Below are 14,540 nucleotides of genomic sequence, written 5' to 3' on the forward strand. Positions count from 1 at the left end.
ACTCAAAATTGTTTGTAATATTAATTTTATCATTTTTAAAAATTGTACAAAATAAATATAAATTTCCAAAAATAAAGTTCATTTGTGGCAACCGTAGCCTTAAAAGTAAATGGCCAATGCAAAAATGCCTAAAGGGCCTAACACAAACTATTAATCATAAATAAACATGGCCTTCCTTACTCATTAAGGATTTTCTTTTTTTTTTTTTTTTTTTTTCTTCCTTAAGTTGGTTCATTTTGCCAAACTAAGTATCGAAAGAAAACCTATACCGTTCTTGAAAAGTTTACAGACCGACCTGAACCAACCCCAATTCTGCCAAATTTAAGCTATCTACAATCTTCAAAATTCTATATTTATAGATGGAAGTACCCTACTGCTCGAATTTTGGCTCAGTTTTAACCAGAAAGCTTCTAGCCTCCTCCTCTGAAACATCACTGTTCAAGAACACAAAACATAAAAATAAACAACTGCTGGAAACAATGCAAGCAAAAACAATGCATGTTACTGAATGCTACAGTTGAAACAGCTTGGAATTGTTCGGGATGCAATTTTTATCATTTTGTAAGGAACTTGCATCTCTCATGCTTAAGAAATTGTGAATTTTTAGATGAATTCTATAAATAAAATTCTCTTGTTCTGAACTGAGCATAAAAGGAAAAAAATTTGTAAAATGTAGGGACATGGAACCTGTCTACAGCTTCTGTCTTGGAGATCAAAGTGACTTTTGCCGATGCCAGAAATTCCAAGAAAGCACCATGGCCTTTTGCCAAGCAGAGTTTCTGAAGATGGTGTAGGAAATCATTGAACTCCCCTGGTTCCTGCAAAGAAAGAGATTTACAAGTTAACTAATTCAATCTGAGTCAAATTGTCACTAGGGTCACTTAAACAATTTCATAAGCACACAAAGAGAAGCTACATCACTTCACGGTTAATAGGATAAAGAAGAATTCTTTTGTACATAAGTTTTTTTTTTCTAATTTTCATTTTCTTTACTTGACATGCTCATACAGAAAATTTTCTTAATTGAAAATCAAAACAATGTTTAGAAAATAACAGTTACAATGTTATATGAATTTGAAAAATATTAGAAAGCTATTATTTATATATTTTATGAAATTTCTATTTACAATTGAGTAGCATATATATGCATATTAACGTACCTGTCTATGCATAAACATATAGGTTGAGAAATGAAAGGTAGAAAAAAAATGTAACTAGAAGACTAGTATCTTCACTTTGTTCACTCAAGAGTTTTGTAGGCTACAGAAAATTTTGATTGTTGTAAAACTACCTGTTCATATATTCACGCATGTTTTTTACCTTTGATGTGATACATGATACTAAACTAGTTTTGATACATATCATTCCATTAAACAACAGATTTCAATCTCCAAATTCATTCAATTAAACAACAAATTTCAATCGCCAAAATTAACAGTTCATGAAAGATTAGCACCAAGGTTGAAGATGCTCAAATCCGGAGTCGGGGAAAAAATTTCAAAAGCATTTGGATCAGAGTTAAAAGAAAAAAAAAATTGACAGACTGACTGAGTTCAAATATCCAGCAGTGGATAAACTCCAAAATCAAAGTTGACCAATATGGCTTATCAAGAACTACAACTTGATAGTTGGATGAGGCCATGAGAAGAATGTTCATCATTTGTCTCCAGCATATAGTTCAAGGGCTTATCCAAGGAAATTATTAAGCCTTCAAGCAATAAAATGAGACCACAGAAAGATTGAGACGACCATCAAAACTTTTACCAAGACATTTTGGATCCCAAAGCCAAAAGATAGGGAAGGCGAAATTTGTGTGGGTGTATACAGACATACATATATCTATATATATATATATTAAATGCCAAAAAATTGGTACCTAAGTTCATTGCAGCCTACACAAAGGCAGAAGAAAATAACCAGAGAGAAGCATGTCAATTATCCATACCAGAAGGTAGCAGATTAGCAGCAATTATTCATGGAACATTATTTTAAAAAAAATTATAGTGAAGCATAAATCTAAACAGATAAACATACTTGTTCAAGGATGCAGCCTTTGCGAAGGGCAACTAAACACTCCATAGCTATAGCAAAATAATTATTTCCTTCTTGGGAGTTTTCCACCAGGTTAACTATTTTATTTTGCATATCCTTAAGGGCTTTAGCAATCCAATCGGCACTATCTCTGCGTGACATCATTGCTTCAAAATCCTGAACTGGGGTCATATCTCCAATTTTCTCAATCTTGGCCAGAGGTTCCTTTTCAATTGAGTTCACAACCTTAAAATCAGTTGGTATATCTTCATAACCATCTTCTTCATCTGACCCAGATGGCTTTTCTCGCAATAACCGCCTAGCCGATTTCTTCAGCTGCAAGGGAAATTACATTTTAGTACATGATATAACTGGAAGCAGCACAATTATCTTGCTTTTCTTCAAGATAATACAATAAAATCACCTTTTGATTCTCCCGAAGTTCAAAGCACTTATAAAAGGCATCAATGGTGGACTGACTTTCAGAAATAAGTTCGGGATCTGGTTCAACAATTTTCTTGAGAGCTTGGTCAAGTGGAGGTACAGCAGAATCTGGGTGCTTTGATTTCAACTCAAGATGACGATAAAATCGCTGGTTACATGTAACATGTTCCGTTAAGTCAGAAGCCGATAAGCAGTGTTAAAAGAAGCAAAGACTAACTTTCACCATTATTCAAACAGAATGGGGAACAGATTATCTACAGGGAACAGACTATTTTTCTCCATTTTTCAAACATAACCAGTGAAAACAAAGTTTACCTCTAAAACAGGATTTGGTGTAAAGTCAGGCTGCAAATATTCCTTTTTTCCAGATGTTGTAAGATCCAACATCATTACCAAGTTATCTGCTGCTTCTTGTTGCTGTTCGTTGGGCTGCCATGAAGCAGGAAAGTTGCTGAAAGAGGTGAACTGAAACTCTCGAACATCCTCCGCAAAAGGAAGTGCATTGAAGTAAAAGGAACCAGGCTGCGCAGATGAACCAGCAAATAAAACTTCACAATAATACAAACTGAAAAAGAACAAAGAACTGAGAATGCACAAATTAAGAGTGATAAGCAAACAATCCACCAAGAGACTTAGTGATGAAACCTACAACATCATCTCTTTCAGATGCATGGGGTGTCAAGACCCCCACAACAACATTCCCCTGCCCTTGTCTCCAGACGCAGCGCAAAATTCCAACCTTGTTCATTTCCTTCATCGCCCTCGCAATGGCAGAAACCGCAGTGATAGCCCTTACATTGCCCGGTTCCGCAATAAAAATATTGACATCTTTCATGTAATGGTGCCTTTGATTAAGATGATGGTAAAGAAAAAATCTCAATTAGTTTACCATTTTGATAAATATCAACCAAATATGCATATATATGACAGAAAGCATCTATGTCTACCTCATCACGTTTGAAGCATTAGTAAATCCCAGAAGCTTTACACCCTTCTCTGTCTTAAATTTGACAGCATCCCACTCAGCTGATGATATAGGAACTACTTGAGGTCCATAGCGATAGCCTTTAATCCTTTGCTCAGGGGGTACAACTTTACCAGAGTTTTCAACATTCTTATATTCATAATCCACTTTAACTTCGTGTGTGGCAAATTTATCAGTTGTAGGTGCTCTATCAGAATACTTTTTCAGGGTAGGGAACTTCTCCTCAGATGTTTTCTTGTAAACCCATACCTACCAGGAGTTGAAGTCATAGGAATATAAATTATTATCCATAAGAAACTAAAAATACTAGCATATAGAGATTCACAAGAGTTTTGACACGCATAAAAATACTAATTTTAATAAGAATATGAAAGATGCAAATTAGGTGCCACTTCATAAACTAGAACATTTAAAAAAGATACTTTCCTAAAACAGAAAGGAAGCAAACAAAACTACCTATATGCAAAAAGTAACACTTGTAATTAATCAACTACATGAAGTCATAAGAAATAAAAGCCAGACAACTACAGACATAACAACAGAAAGCTTACCTTAATCTTCATTTTTGGGGTGAGTTCAAGGTCACCCCTGAATATTGTAACTGGAGAGATGTTTCGAGTTCTAACTGCACCCAGCAATGAAGTTGGGTTGTCAACGTACACTGTTTTTCCACGTGCTTTTTTTGGAAACAAATTCAAAAGAAAATAATTTTCATTAATTGTTGTAATGTTAGCATTCTCACTTAACTTTCCCCTCATAATGATGCTCTCCATTCTTATGCCTTCAGCACTCATTCTTTCAGCTAGGATACTTGCTTGATCTTCTTTTGTTCCTTCATATGGATCTTTGATAGGACATAGTGCATTTGTGATCAGACACAGACGTTTCTTTCCTTTGTTTGTTGATCCATATTTCTTTATCAGCATATCCATCCCGACAACAAGTGCATCAAAGACTAGGAAAGTTAAGATATGTACCATGCAATAAATAAGGTATGCCATGATAAACAAAAGTCAGTCAATTAACTATTGAGAGGATTTCAATTCTTAGTGAATATCTAGTTAAACTTAGAAATGGTTTTAAGCAATAGATTAGGATGAAACTTTTCAAAAGAAATTGTCAGACTAAAACCAGCAAGAGAGCTAAGTAATACAGTATTCATATATTGCAAGACTTTTGCCAATGTTAAAACTGGGGCTGCAAATAAAGCAAGATGTTAGTCAAAAGACTCACACTAAGCTTAAAATGAAGCTCCACTCAGTATGAACTGCTGCTTAGTTCTAAACAAACCTACTTCACGTCATCATGTAAGCTTGCTTCCTATTCATACACGTACTTAGATCAATAGAACATTATGATCAATAGGTTCAATTTCTTTCAAATTTAATGTTTAAACTTTTTTTTGTTACAGGCAAGCAATTGCCTGTCAGGAGTTGAGCTTGAGTCACCCTGTGGGAGACCAGAAAGTGATAGATGGGACCAAATCCCAAAGGTCACAATCAGTTTAGAGTTAAATTTGATGCCCTTGAATGTTAACTATTTTACTTATGAGTAATAAGTGTCAGTTTTCATTAGATTAATAATTCAAAACTTTTTAGTCATTGTTTACAATAGCTTTTGAGCCAGTATTTAGTTTTCATTAGATTAAAAATTCAAGACTTTTTATTCTTTGCTTGCAATAGCTTTTTGGTTAGTATTTATTTATTCAAACCTGAACTTTAAGGAATCAGCTTACAAGCTCAACTCAATATGTTTGCATTAGTTGACCCATTCTAGTCGAGCGCAAGTAATTTCACATAAAATAAACTGAAGTTAAACAGCAATATCAAAGATTCTTCAACCTTAAAATTCAAGATAGCGAAAGCATCAAACCATGTCCAAGCAACCTAAATATTTGGTCAGCTTAATTGTTAGCGTCCCAAGCAAAAATTAAACACTAACACAAATCCTACACCAGCAAGCATGTACTTTTTGGTTGACAAAAAGGAATAAAATTGTCAATATATTATAACACTTATGATCCATTTGCAGAGCACAAACCTGAACAAGGATAAAGTGAAATTATAGGATACAATCCCCATCAACAGTTCCTTGAGGAAGCTGTTGCATAGAATCAAGGAGGTCTCCATCAACAACTTTGATATTTCTCAAGACCATAATATTGCCATATCCACCCACTTCCTTCGTAAGCTCATTGTTAGTCTCTAAAGATTGCAAGAGAAGATTGTCAACAAGGATTCCTTCAGATCTAATTTAACAGGAAAATATCCTCATCCTGAAAAATATGAAGCACTAAATCCACCAAAACTACAAGAAAATAGGAAACCTTTTTCATTCATTGTAAGGCATGTGAAGATGGGTACCCTAAACAATATGGGTAATCAACAAATCCAATGCCAACATAGAACACAGTATTAGAAAGAATGAAAGCAGTTTTTCTCTTTCATAATTCAATCGAAGAGTTCCAAATGATAGGGAAAGAAAGTGACAAAATAATATCACAAGCAGTATTCAGTAGAATAGTAAGATATACCTTCAGTTCCAAATATAACGATTCCAACTTCATCACTTTTGCTGTATATTAGCTGCGTATAGAAAGGCAATTAAAGTAATCATTGATAAAAACAATAAAACACCCCAAAAACACATGCACCGTCCAAAGAAAAGGGAACAGCAAGAAAAGGAGCAAACATAAAGGAAAGAAATGACTAAGGAATTGAAAACCCAAAAACAGATACCTTCTTCTCTATTAGCATGGAGCAGACTTTTTCAACCTCCGGAAGAATCCCATGCATTGAAGGACCAACATCAAGCAATAAAACAAGTGCCTCCTGTTCTCAAACATGTGCATAAAATCCATATTCATTACCTGTTCGTATAATTTCCTAACCAATGGACTCTACAAAAAAGAAAAAGGAATTGTGTGTTTGTGTTGGGGAGGATGCTGTAACCGCTATTTTCTTATTTCGAACTATGAAAAGAAGAAATCCTGGATATAAATGAAATTCCATAGTTGGCCATTCTTATCACCATTTCCCAAAGGACAATCTAAGGTCGCCTGGTTTTAATCTATCGAAGCATTTCATAATTTCAAACCCTAGATGAGAGACGGCTAACTGATGCCATAAACGATAGACTAAAAGTCCTAGGTAATAATAACATAATTTTGGAGCACGAGAACATTCGAAGACGCCAAATTAACAAGAACAATTAGCTAAAAATTCACCTCGCAATGAAACAAGAATTCATTGCATCATTTAAATAAAAAGAAAAAAAAGAGACCAATTTAGCGTCATGACGAACATGAAACCAAATGAGTAAACAAAAAAGAAAACGAGTACAAATCACATAGAAGAACATCTGGACACCTGATGAGAAACTAAACTAGAATAAACTTGTGACATGGGATAGAGAATGAGAGAACCATAATCGTTTTCTTACTCTATTCCGAGCCATGGAGAAAGGAGAACGAGAGCAGACCAAAACTTGTTGCAGAAGCTGGTGGTAGCGGGGGTTTGCACTTTTTTAAATGGTTGACGATGCTGGACACTTACTTCCTTTTACTTCTTCCCGCCTGGGGTACTAGCTTCCCCATTGTGAAACGACGCGTATTGTCACCTTCTGATTTTCTTTCCCGGAACACAGAACACCCCGTGAATTAACGGTCGTTAGATTTCTTGGGTCAGAATTTTTATATAATTTAAAATGTTTAATAATATAATAGTTTTAATTTTTTATTTTTTTAATTTATTTCTTGACTTTTTAGTTACTGTAATTAGTTTTTTCATCTTTATTTTTTGAAATTATGTATTGAATTGACTTATTTTAAAACGTCTTATTATTAAATTTACAATGACCCGGAGCAAATTTTTTAAAAGTAAAAATATATATTTTATAATTAAGCAATATATATATATATATTTATTATTATAATATAACATCATAACATATATATACACGTATAAAATACAGTACAATTTGAATTTACAATAAAATGTATTAGTTACTAAATTAAAAACTTTATTAATTGTTCCAATAAAAATTAAATAAAACACCTTTATGTAATATGAGTTAAAAGACAAAGATAGTAAACTTATAAGAGATTATCTTCAAAATAATATATATATTATTTAAAATATGAGAAAATTAATGATTTAGATTATATATTATTTATTTTTGTTTAAATTAATTTATTTCTCAATTTTTGATAAATTAATATTTATATTTAAAAAACTAATTTAATCTATTTATTTAATTTTCATATATCAAATTTAATAAATACATAGTTATTTTTTTTTTATAAATATGTAAGTTAATGTCATATAACATGTGTAACGCCTCATAACTGAAAGGAAGATAAAGACATGAATTGAATATGAAATGAAATAATAAAGTTAGAGTTTACATTACTTACACAAAATTTTAAAATAACCAATAGAGTTATAGGAATGACTTTTCTAAAACAAGTGAAAAATTAAGAAATAAATAAAAAATAAAAAATTAGATATCTTAGAACAACCTTCACTAACTTTTAAAGAGGGTACGGGTGGTGAACTATTCACAACCCCCTTATTGATCGGGATCTGGATATTAATTCGCTTGATCTGAAATGGTTAATGAAAAGGTGAGCTACACTAGCACAATAGGAATATCACACTACTCACCGATACAGAAATAAAAGTTGATAAAAATTATAAAAATAACTAATTGAGCTCTTAAATTAAATAAATTCATTTATTGCATATTTACCGTAGCGAAATTTTCAAAACCGACCTATAGAGACAATACCACAAACAACATCATAATCTCATATTCAATTAGCCAGAACAACAATTTTTTATTTATTTGTTTACTGGTATTCCTGAGGATCGATAGAGATGTTTAATCACGCGTGAACCCATAATAAAACTTGTCAACTAATCGGCCGTCTCCATATCCCGTCCGATATGAGCGCCAAAAGTATCTGTAATACCCATAATTAATTTTAAAATTTTTAAATTAATGTATAAAATATAATTTTTTTAATTTATGAATTTTATTTAATGTAAAAATTAGGAAAAATAGGTGAAGGAAGAAATTGAAAATAATTTTGAGAAAAATGGGTGAAAATTTGGGTTCTGGGAGTGTTTTTGAAAAAAAAATCAGAAACTGTGGGGTCAAAATATAGTTTAGGAAAAATGTGCCACGTATGACTGCCCAGTCAGCAGCCCCGACGAAGCAGAGCGTGTCGCGTGGCAAGGCACGTTGACACAGTGCCACGCGGGAGGCCACGCTAGCAATCCGCGTGCTCACGATCGGACAGCCGGGTCCGTTCCCTCCTCAGGGGCGATCGTACGGTCCATATGAAATCACAATAAACGGTCCAGATCATCTCTTATTTAAACGCGATCGGATGGTCGAGATCGAACGCGATGGACGATCCAGATTAAAGCGAGACGGATATAAATACCTCACTTCACACCAAACCCTAATCCTAGTCGCCAGCCCACCCGCCGGATAAGAAGAACTAGTCACTGGGAGATAGAGTCGACCGTTGTCCGCCGCCGTGCCAGAGCCACCTCTGACCGCCAAAAGAGGTAAAAAATTTCTCATTCCTCGAAATTCGATTTTGAACACCCACATGACTAAATCGAAGCAAAAGGACTGGCGAATGAGCCAGAAATCGTGGGTAAATTCCGGCGCCGCCGCCACGAGAAAAATAAAAAACCACCTCTGATGAGGCCCTTCTCGATTCCCCTTTCATGCTATTTTTCCACTATTGTATTCACCATTCTATTTTTCACAGGTTGACCGAAGAAAAATGATCAACCGTAAAGGTGAGCCAGTGGAGCCACTGCACCGAAAAACTCTGCCGCCGACAAGCTTCTATTTTTTGACTTTTTTTGGCCAACCAAGGCCTCTTAACGTGTTTTCTCGCAGGGATGAGTACAAAACTGATCGAAATTGGGCGATACTTGCTGAAAATGGCTAGTCCGAGGTAAACCGTCACCACGGGTGGTGGTGAAGTCGCTAAAGCACGGCGGTGTCGTAGTGCTGGAATTTCGAAATTGGCTGGAAGAGGGTTTTAATATCGATTTTTGATTTTTTTAGGATATTTCTAGGTAGTTAAAACGTGTTTTAATCTCTGAAGAAAAATTAAGGGAACCTGGAGACCGCCAGTAGGCGCAGCTGAAAGTTTAACGTTCCGACACCAATTCGAGTAAGAATCTCTCACCCTATTCTTTGTTATGGAATTGAAGTTTAGTTATAAATAATGTAATATTTTGTACAATTTAGAAAATTTCGATAATTAATCATATATTACTAATGGAGCCGGAACTGGTTATTATTGATTGTTGATTCTGTTTGATTGATTTTATTATTTCAAATGCATAATATTACACTAGAGTTGATATGATGATTCACTTGTGCTTTCTTGATGCATGTATTGCTTGTTTTGTATAATTTACAGTTAAATTGTGAAACTGAAAATTAAATGTAAATAGAAAATTGTTTGATTAAGTGAGTAAATGAATAGTAGCCTTACTGAATATCTTGTGAGATAGTGGATAGACTGAGTACATAGAGAACCCTACTGTGAACGTTGCCTCATACCGAACAAGGTATCGAGAATTGGTATTTTGACGCTCATACCGCACGGGGTATGGTGACAGCTCGTTTCGCCCTCATACCAGACAGGGTATTGAGGGATGATATTTTTAGCGCTCATATTAGACGGGATATGGGGACGGCCGATTAATTGATAATATTGAATAAGGATTCACGCATAGTGGGGACATCCCTGTGGACCCACATGGATACCAATAGGCAGGTAAAAAAAGAAAAGTTGTTATTTTGATTAATTGAATATGAGATTATGATGTTATTTGTGTTACTGTCTCTATAGGTCGGTTTTGAAAATTCCTCTACGGTAAGTATGTAACGAATGATTTTATTTATAATAAATGAATTTACTTAAATTAAGAGCTCCATGAGTTATTTTTATGATTTTTACCAACCTTCATTTCTGTCTCGGTGAGTAGTGTAACATTCTTACTAGATTAGTATAACTCACTCTTTCATTAACCATTTTAGATTAAAAGGACCAAGACCCAGATTTTAATCCACAAGAGGGTTGTGCATAGAATGCCTAGTTGTTTACTTTTCATTTATTTTTTTGATTTTTTCGTTGTTCTTTTAAAATATTCCCGTAGCCCTATTGGGAGAATATAAATTCCTAACACTATTATCTCACTTTCGTATTCAATTTGTAATTTATTTTCTTCTATGTTCCAGGCCGTTACAATTAGTATCAAAGTTGCGTTCTTCAGAAATATTCCTTACACAAAAATCCTAGGAAGCACCAAAGAATGAATTATCACTTAATCATTTCTTGTGAAATGCAGGTACAGATAGATTAGTAAAGGAAGACCCCCACTAAATCGAGCAACCTGGGAAGGTTCAATTCGAGAGGATGTTGACCGATTATTTGAAATGCTGGAGAGATTCATCACTGCCCAATAAGCTTGGGAAGAAAGGAGGGAGCTACCTGACCCTCCCCCACTACCATAGGTTGAGCCACCCCTGTAGTGGGAGGATCTTGAGCCACCCCGGTATGACTCTGCTCCTCCACAGTACCATCCGATACCACCACAGTATGATCTGGTGTTTTAACCACAATACCACCCGACACCACCACAGTATAGTCTGGTGCCCCAACCGCATCACCCGACACCACCACAGTACAATTTGGTGCCTCTATCGTATTATTTAGTACCACCACAGGGCCATCCAATCCATCCCTACCATAATCCAGTCCCTCTTCCACATGACTCAATTCCTCTCATGATGGACCAAGACTACATTGAGAGATATAAATGACTAAATTTATCTACTTTTACAAGAGGATCTTCTTTTGAAAAGGTCGAGTTTTGGTCAGCTGAGACAGAGAAGGCTTCCACGACTCTTGGGATAATTCCCGAACAGAGAGTCATACTTGCCATCTACATACTAGTGGGAGAGGTAGACCGCTGGTGGCAACTCAAGTAGGCCACCCTGTCCGTTCCAGTCACTTGGGAATAATTCTTGATGGCCTTTAATGTAAAGTACCTCTTAGAGTATCTCTTACATCTAAAGGAAATAGAGTTTGCACACCTGGTCCAGAATGACATGACTGTATTAGAATATGCTTGAAAGTTCCTAGAGTTGGGTTGGTATTTTCCTGAGAGCATGATGGATGAAGTCAGAAAGGCAAGAAAGTTCGAATGGGGTCTCCGTCCTGAGATCAGACAACAGTTATATGTGTTCGAGCTCAGTACTTACTCGGTTGTTCTGGCCAAAACATAGCTAGTAGAGAGGAACCTTTACATTTTTCCTCTAGTAGTAGGGAACCTCAAGCCCTCGGTTTCACACCACAGACTAGCACTTAGTACACATGTTCAGTAGAACAAGAGAACTAGCCCGATGACTCAGGCTCCTCCTTAGATTCCAACAACAAGATGCGGTAGGACTTATCAACATTGTGGCAAAGATCATGGTGACCTGCCCTGTTATCGCCTCAACAATAGTTGCATATGTGGGAGTGCCCAGCATTACGCGAGGGAGTGCCCGAGGAATCAGAACCAGACCAGACCTCCTATCCAAGGCAAGGCTTACAACCTCACTCAGCAGGATGCAGAAGCCAACCCAGACGTGATACAGGGTACGTACACCATCTGAAATCATCTTGCACATGTTTTAATTGATACTGGTGTGTCACATTCATTTGTTTCACATGCTTTTACACCAAACTTTAATGTATTACCAGAAAGACTGGAATCTGTGTTGTTTGTGTCTACTCCTGTGAGTAGGACACTACTGGGGGAGGTTATTTACAGAGCCTATGTCATAGATATAACGGATAAAAACTTGAGTGTAGACCTTATAGAGATTGACACAGGAGATTTTGATGTAATCCTATAAATGAACTAGCTAGCAGCATATTACACTACTGTAGATTATTTTCATAAGAAGCTTGTATTCAACTATCCTAATGAAGAGTCATTTACATATTAATAAAATTCTTTAACATTTATTCTCTCATGATAATTTTTTCTATTATTAAGTGCTTTAACTGCGTTGTTTTCTCTAACTAGGCAAACCTAAGAAAAAAATTTGTACTCAAGAAATTTCGGTAGTTTGAGACTTCCCAGATGTGTTTTCAAATGAACTACCTATATTACTAGTGGACAGAAAAGTTGAATTCACTATAGATCTTCAGCCAGGCACCCAACCTATTTCAGTTTTCCCTTACCGCATGAGCCGTGTTGATATGAAGGAGTTGAAGAAACAGATCAATGAATTACAAGATAGTGGATTCATTCGATATAGTGTGTCATCTTGGGGTGTTAGAGTCACATTTGCAAAAATGGAAAACGGGACGTTGATGTTATGTATCGACTACAGAGGTTTGAACAGGGTCACGATTAAGAACAAGTACCCCTTCCCAGGATCGATATCCTTTTTGATCAGTTGCAGGGTGCCCAAGTCTTCTCTAAGATAGACCTACATTCAGGTTACCATCAGACAAAGATCAAGGCAGAAGACATTTCCAAAACAGCCTTTTGAATCAGGTACAGACACTATGAGTTCCTGGTCAGGCCATTTGGACTAACCAACGCACCAGCCATCTTCATGAATTTGATGAACAAGGTTTTTAGATAATTCCTGGATCAACTCGTCATTGTATTCATCGATAATATCCTGATCTATTCAAAAAGCATAGAGGAACACGCTCACCATCTGACTCAGGTTTTGCAGGTTCTCAGAGAAAAGAAGTTATATGCAAAGTTGAGTAAAGATGGGTTCTGCCTCGAGCAGACTACCTTTCTAGGGTACATCATATAAAAGGACGGAGTGTCAGTGAACCCCAAAAAAGTTAAGGCAGTGCTCAGCTGGAAAAATTGACATTAATCGAGGAGATTCATAGCTTTCTGGAGATGGCAGGTTATTATCACAGGTTTATGGAATGGTTTTCTAACCTAGCTTCTCCTCTGACTCGGTTCTCAAAGAAAAACGTCAAGTTTGAGTGGAACGAGGATTGTGAAAGAAGTTTTTTATAACTAAAGAAATGGTTGATTACTGCATCTGTGTTGGTTTTGTCGAGTAGGTCAGGTGGATATACAGTTTATAGTAATGCCTCCTACCCAGGGTTGGGTTGTGTTCTGATGCAATATGAAAATATCATAGCCTATGGGTCCAGACAGTTGAAAAGTCATGAGAAAAACTACCCCACCCATGACATCATAACAGAGGTCCATATCTCAAAGTTTGTCGTGCATCCCGGAAGTACTAAGATGTATCAAAGTATGCGACTCCGATTTTAGTGGAATGGAATGAAAAGAGATGTAATCGACTTTATTTCCAAGTGTTTGGTATATCAGCAAGTCAAGATAGAGCATCAACACCCAGGCGGGCTACTTTAGCCATTATCAATTCCGGAGTAGAAATGAGAACATATCACAATAGATTTTGTGATATGATTGCCTAGAGTACGCTCAGGACTTGATGCCATTGAGGTAATTATTGATCGATTTACTAAGTCTTTCTACTTCTTAGCTATTAGGATGACCGACCCCTTAAACAAACTAGCAAGAAAGTATATCCGGGAGATAGTCAGGTTATATGAAGTGTCAGTGACAGTAGTGTCCGATAGGGACCCCAAGTTCACTTCTCGATTCTGATCTAGTTTTCAGTAAGCCATGGGAATGAAATTGTTCATTAGTACTACATTTCACCTTCAGACCAATGGACAATAAGAAAGAACGATCCGCACACTAGATGATATGTTCCGAGCCTGTGTTCTTGACTTCGTGGGCCATTGGGATGATCATTTATCTCTAATAGAGTCCACTTATAATAACAACTACCAAGCTAGTATTGGCATGACTCCGTACGATGCGTTATATGGTCGTCCATACAGATCGCCGATCTGTTGGAAAGAAGTGGATGATGGAAAATTGTTCGACCCATATCTTGTAGAGAAGACTGTATCCAAAATTGTTAAGATCAAGAAGAATATTGAGACGGCTCAGAGCAAACAAGAAAGTTATATGGATACCCG

General features: G+C 36.0%; 1 protein-coding gene across 2 annotated transcripts; it reads right to left on the bottom strand.

Annotated features, from left to right (window-relative positions):
• Positions 1 to 150: 150 nt before the first annotated feature.
• On the bottom strand, positions 151 to 7,085 carry KU80 (Ku80 family protein). Of its 2 annotated transcripts, XM_022048763.2 has the most exons (12): positions 6,902 to 7,085; positions 6,199 to 6,291; positions 5,994 to 6,045; positions 5,533 to 5,664; positions 4,012 to 4,415; positions 3,423 to 3,709; positions 3,125 to 3,320; positions 2,791 to 2,997; positions 2,456 to 2,623; positions 2,035 to 2,367; positions 688 to 818; positions 151 to 434 (listed from the first exon to the last, which is right to left on the bottom strand). In XM_022048763.2, exons 1-12 carry the CDS (start codon positions 6,914 to 6,916, stop codon positions 371 to 373), a joined length of 2,082 nt encoding a protein of 693 aa, XP_021904455.1. In that variant the 5' UTR covers positions 6,917 to 7,085; the 3' UTR covers positions 151 to 370. The 2 variants fall into 2 exon arrangements, with proteins under 2 accessions (XP_021904455.1, XP_088076123.1); XM_088219997.1 differs by lacking the exons at positions 5,994 to 6,045; positions 6,199 to 6,291; positions 6,902 to 7,085 and having other exon boundaries at positions 5,501 to 5,640.
• Between the last annotated feature and the right edge of the window lie 7,455 nt (positions 7,086 to 14,540).

This window comes from Carica papaya, chromosome 5 (genome assembly GCF_054855325.1).
Source record: "Carica papaya isolate Zhongbai chromosome 5, ASM5485532v1, whole genome shotgun sequence".
In the NCBI taxonomy this organism is placed as follows: Eukaryota; Viridiplantae; Streptophyta; class Magnoliopsida; order Brassicales; family Caricaceae; genus Carica; species Carica papaya.

Coding starts and splice junctions, on each gene's coding strand:
- KU80 (XM_022048763.2), bottom strand. Junction 5,665..5,993: donor CGTTATATTTGGAACTGAAG/GTATATCTTACT, acceptor TGCAATCTTTAG/AGACTAACAATGAGCTTACG. Junction 435..687: donor AAGACAGAAGCTGTAGACAG/GTTCCATGTCCC, acceptor GTTCTTGAACAG/TGATGTTTCAGAGGAGGAGG.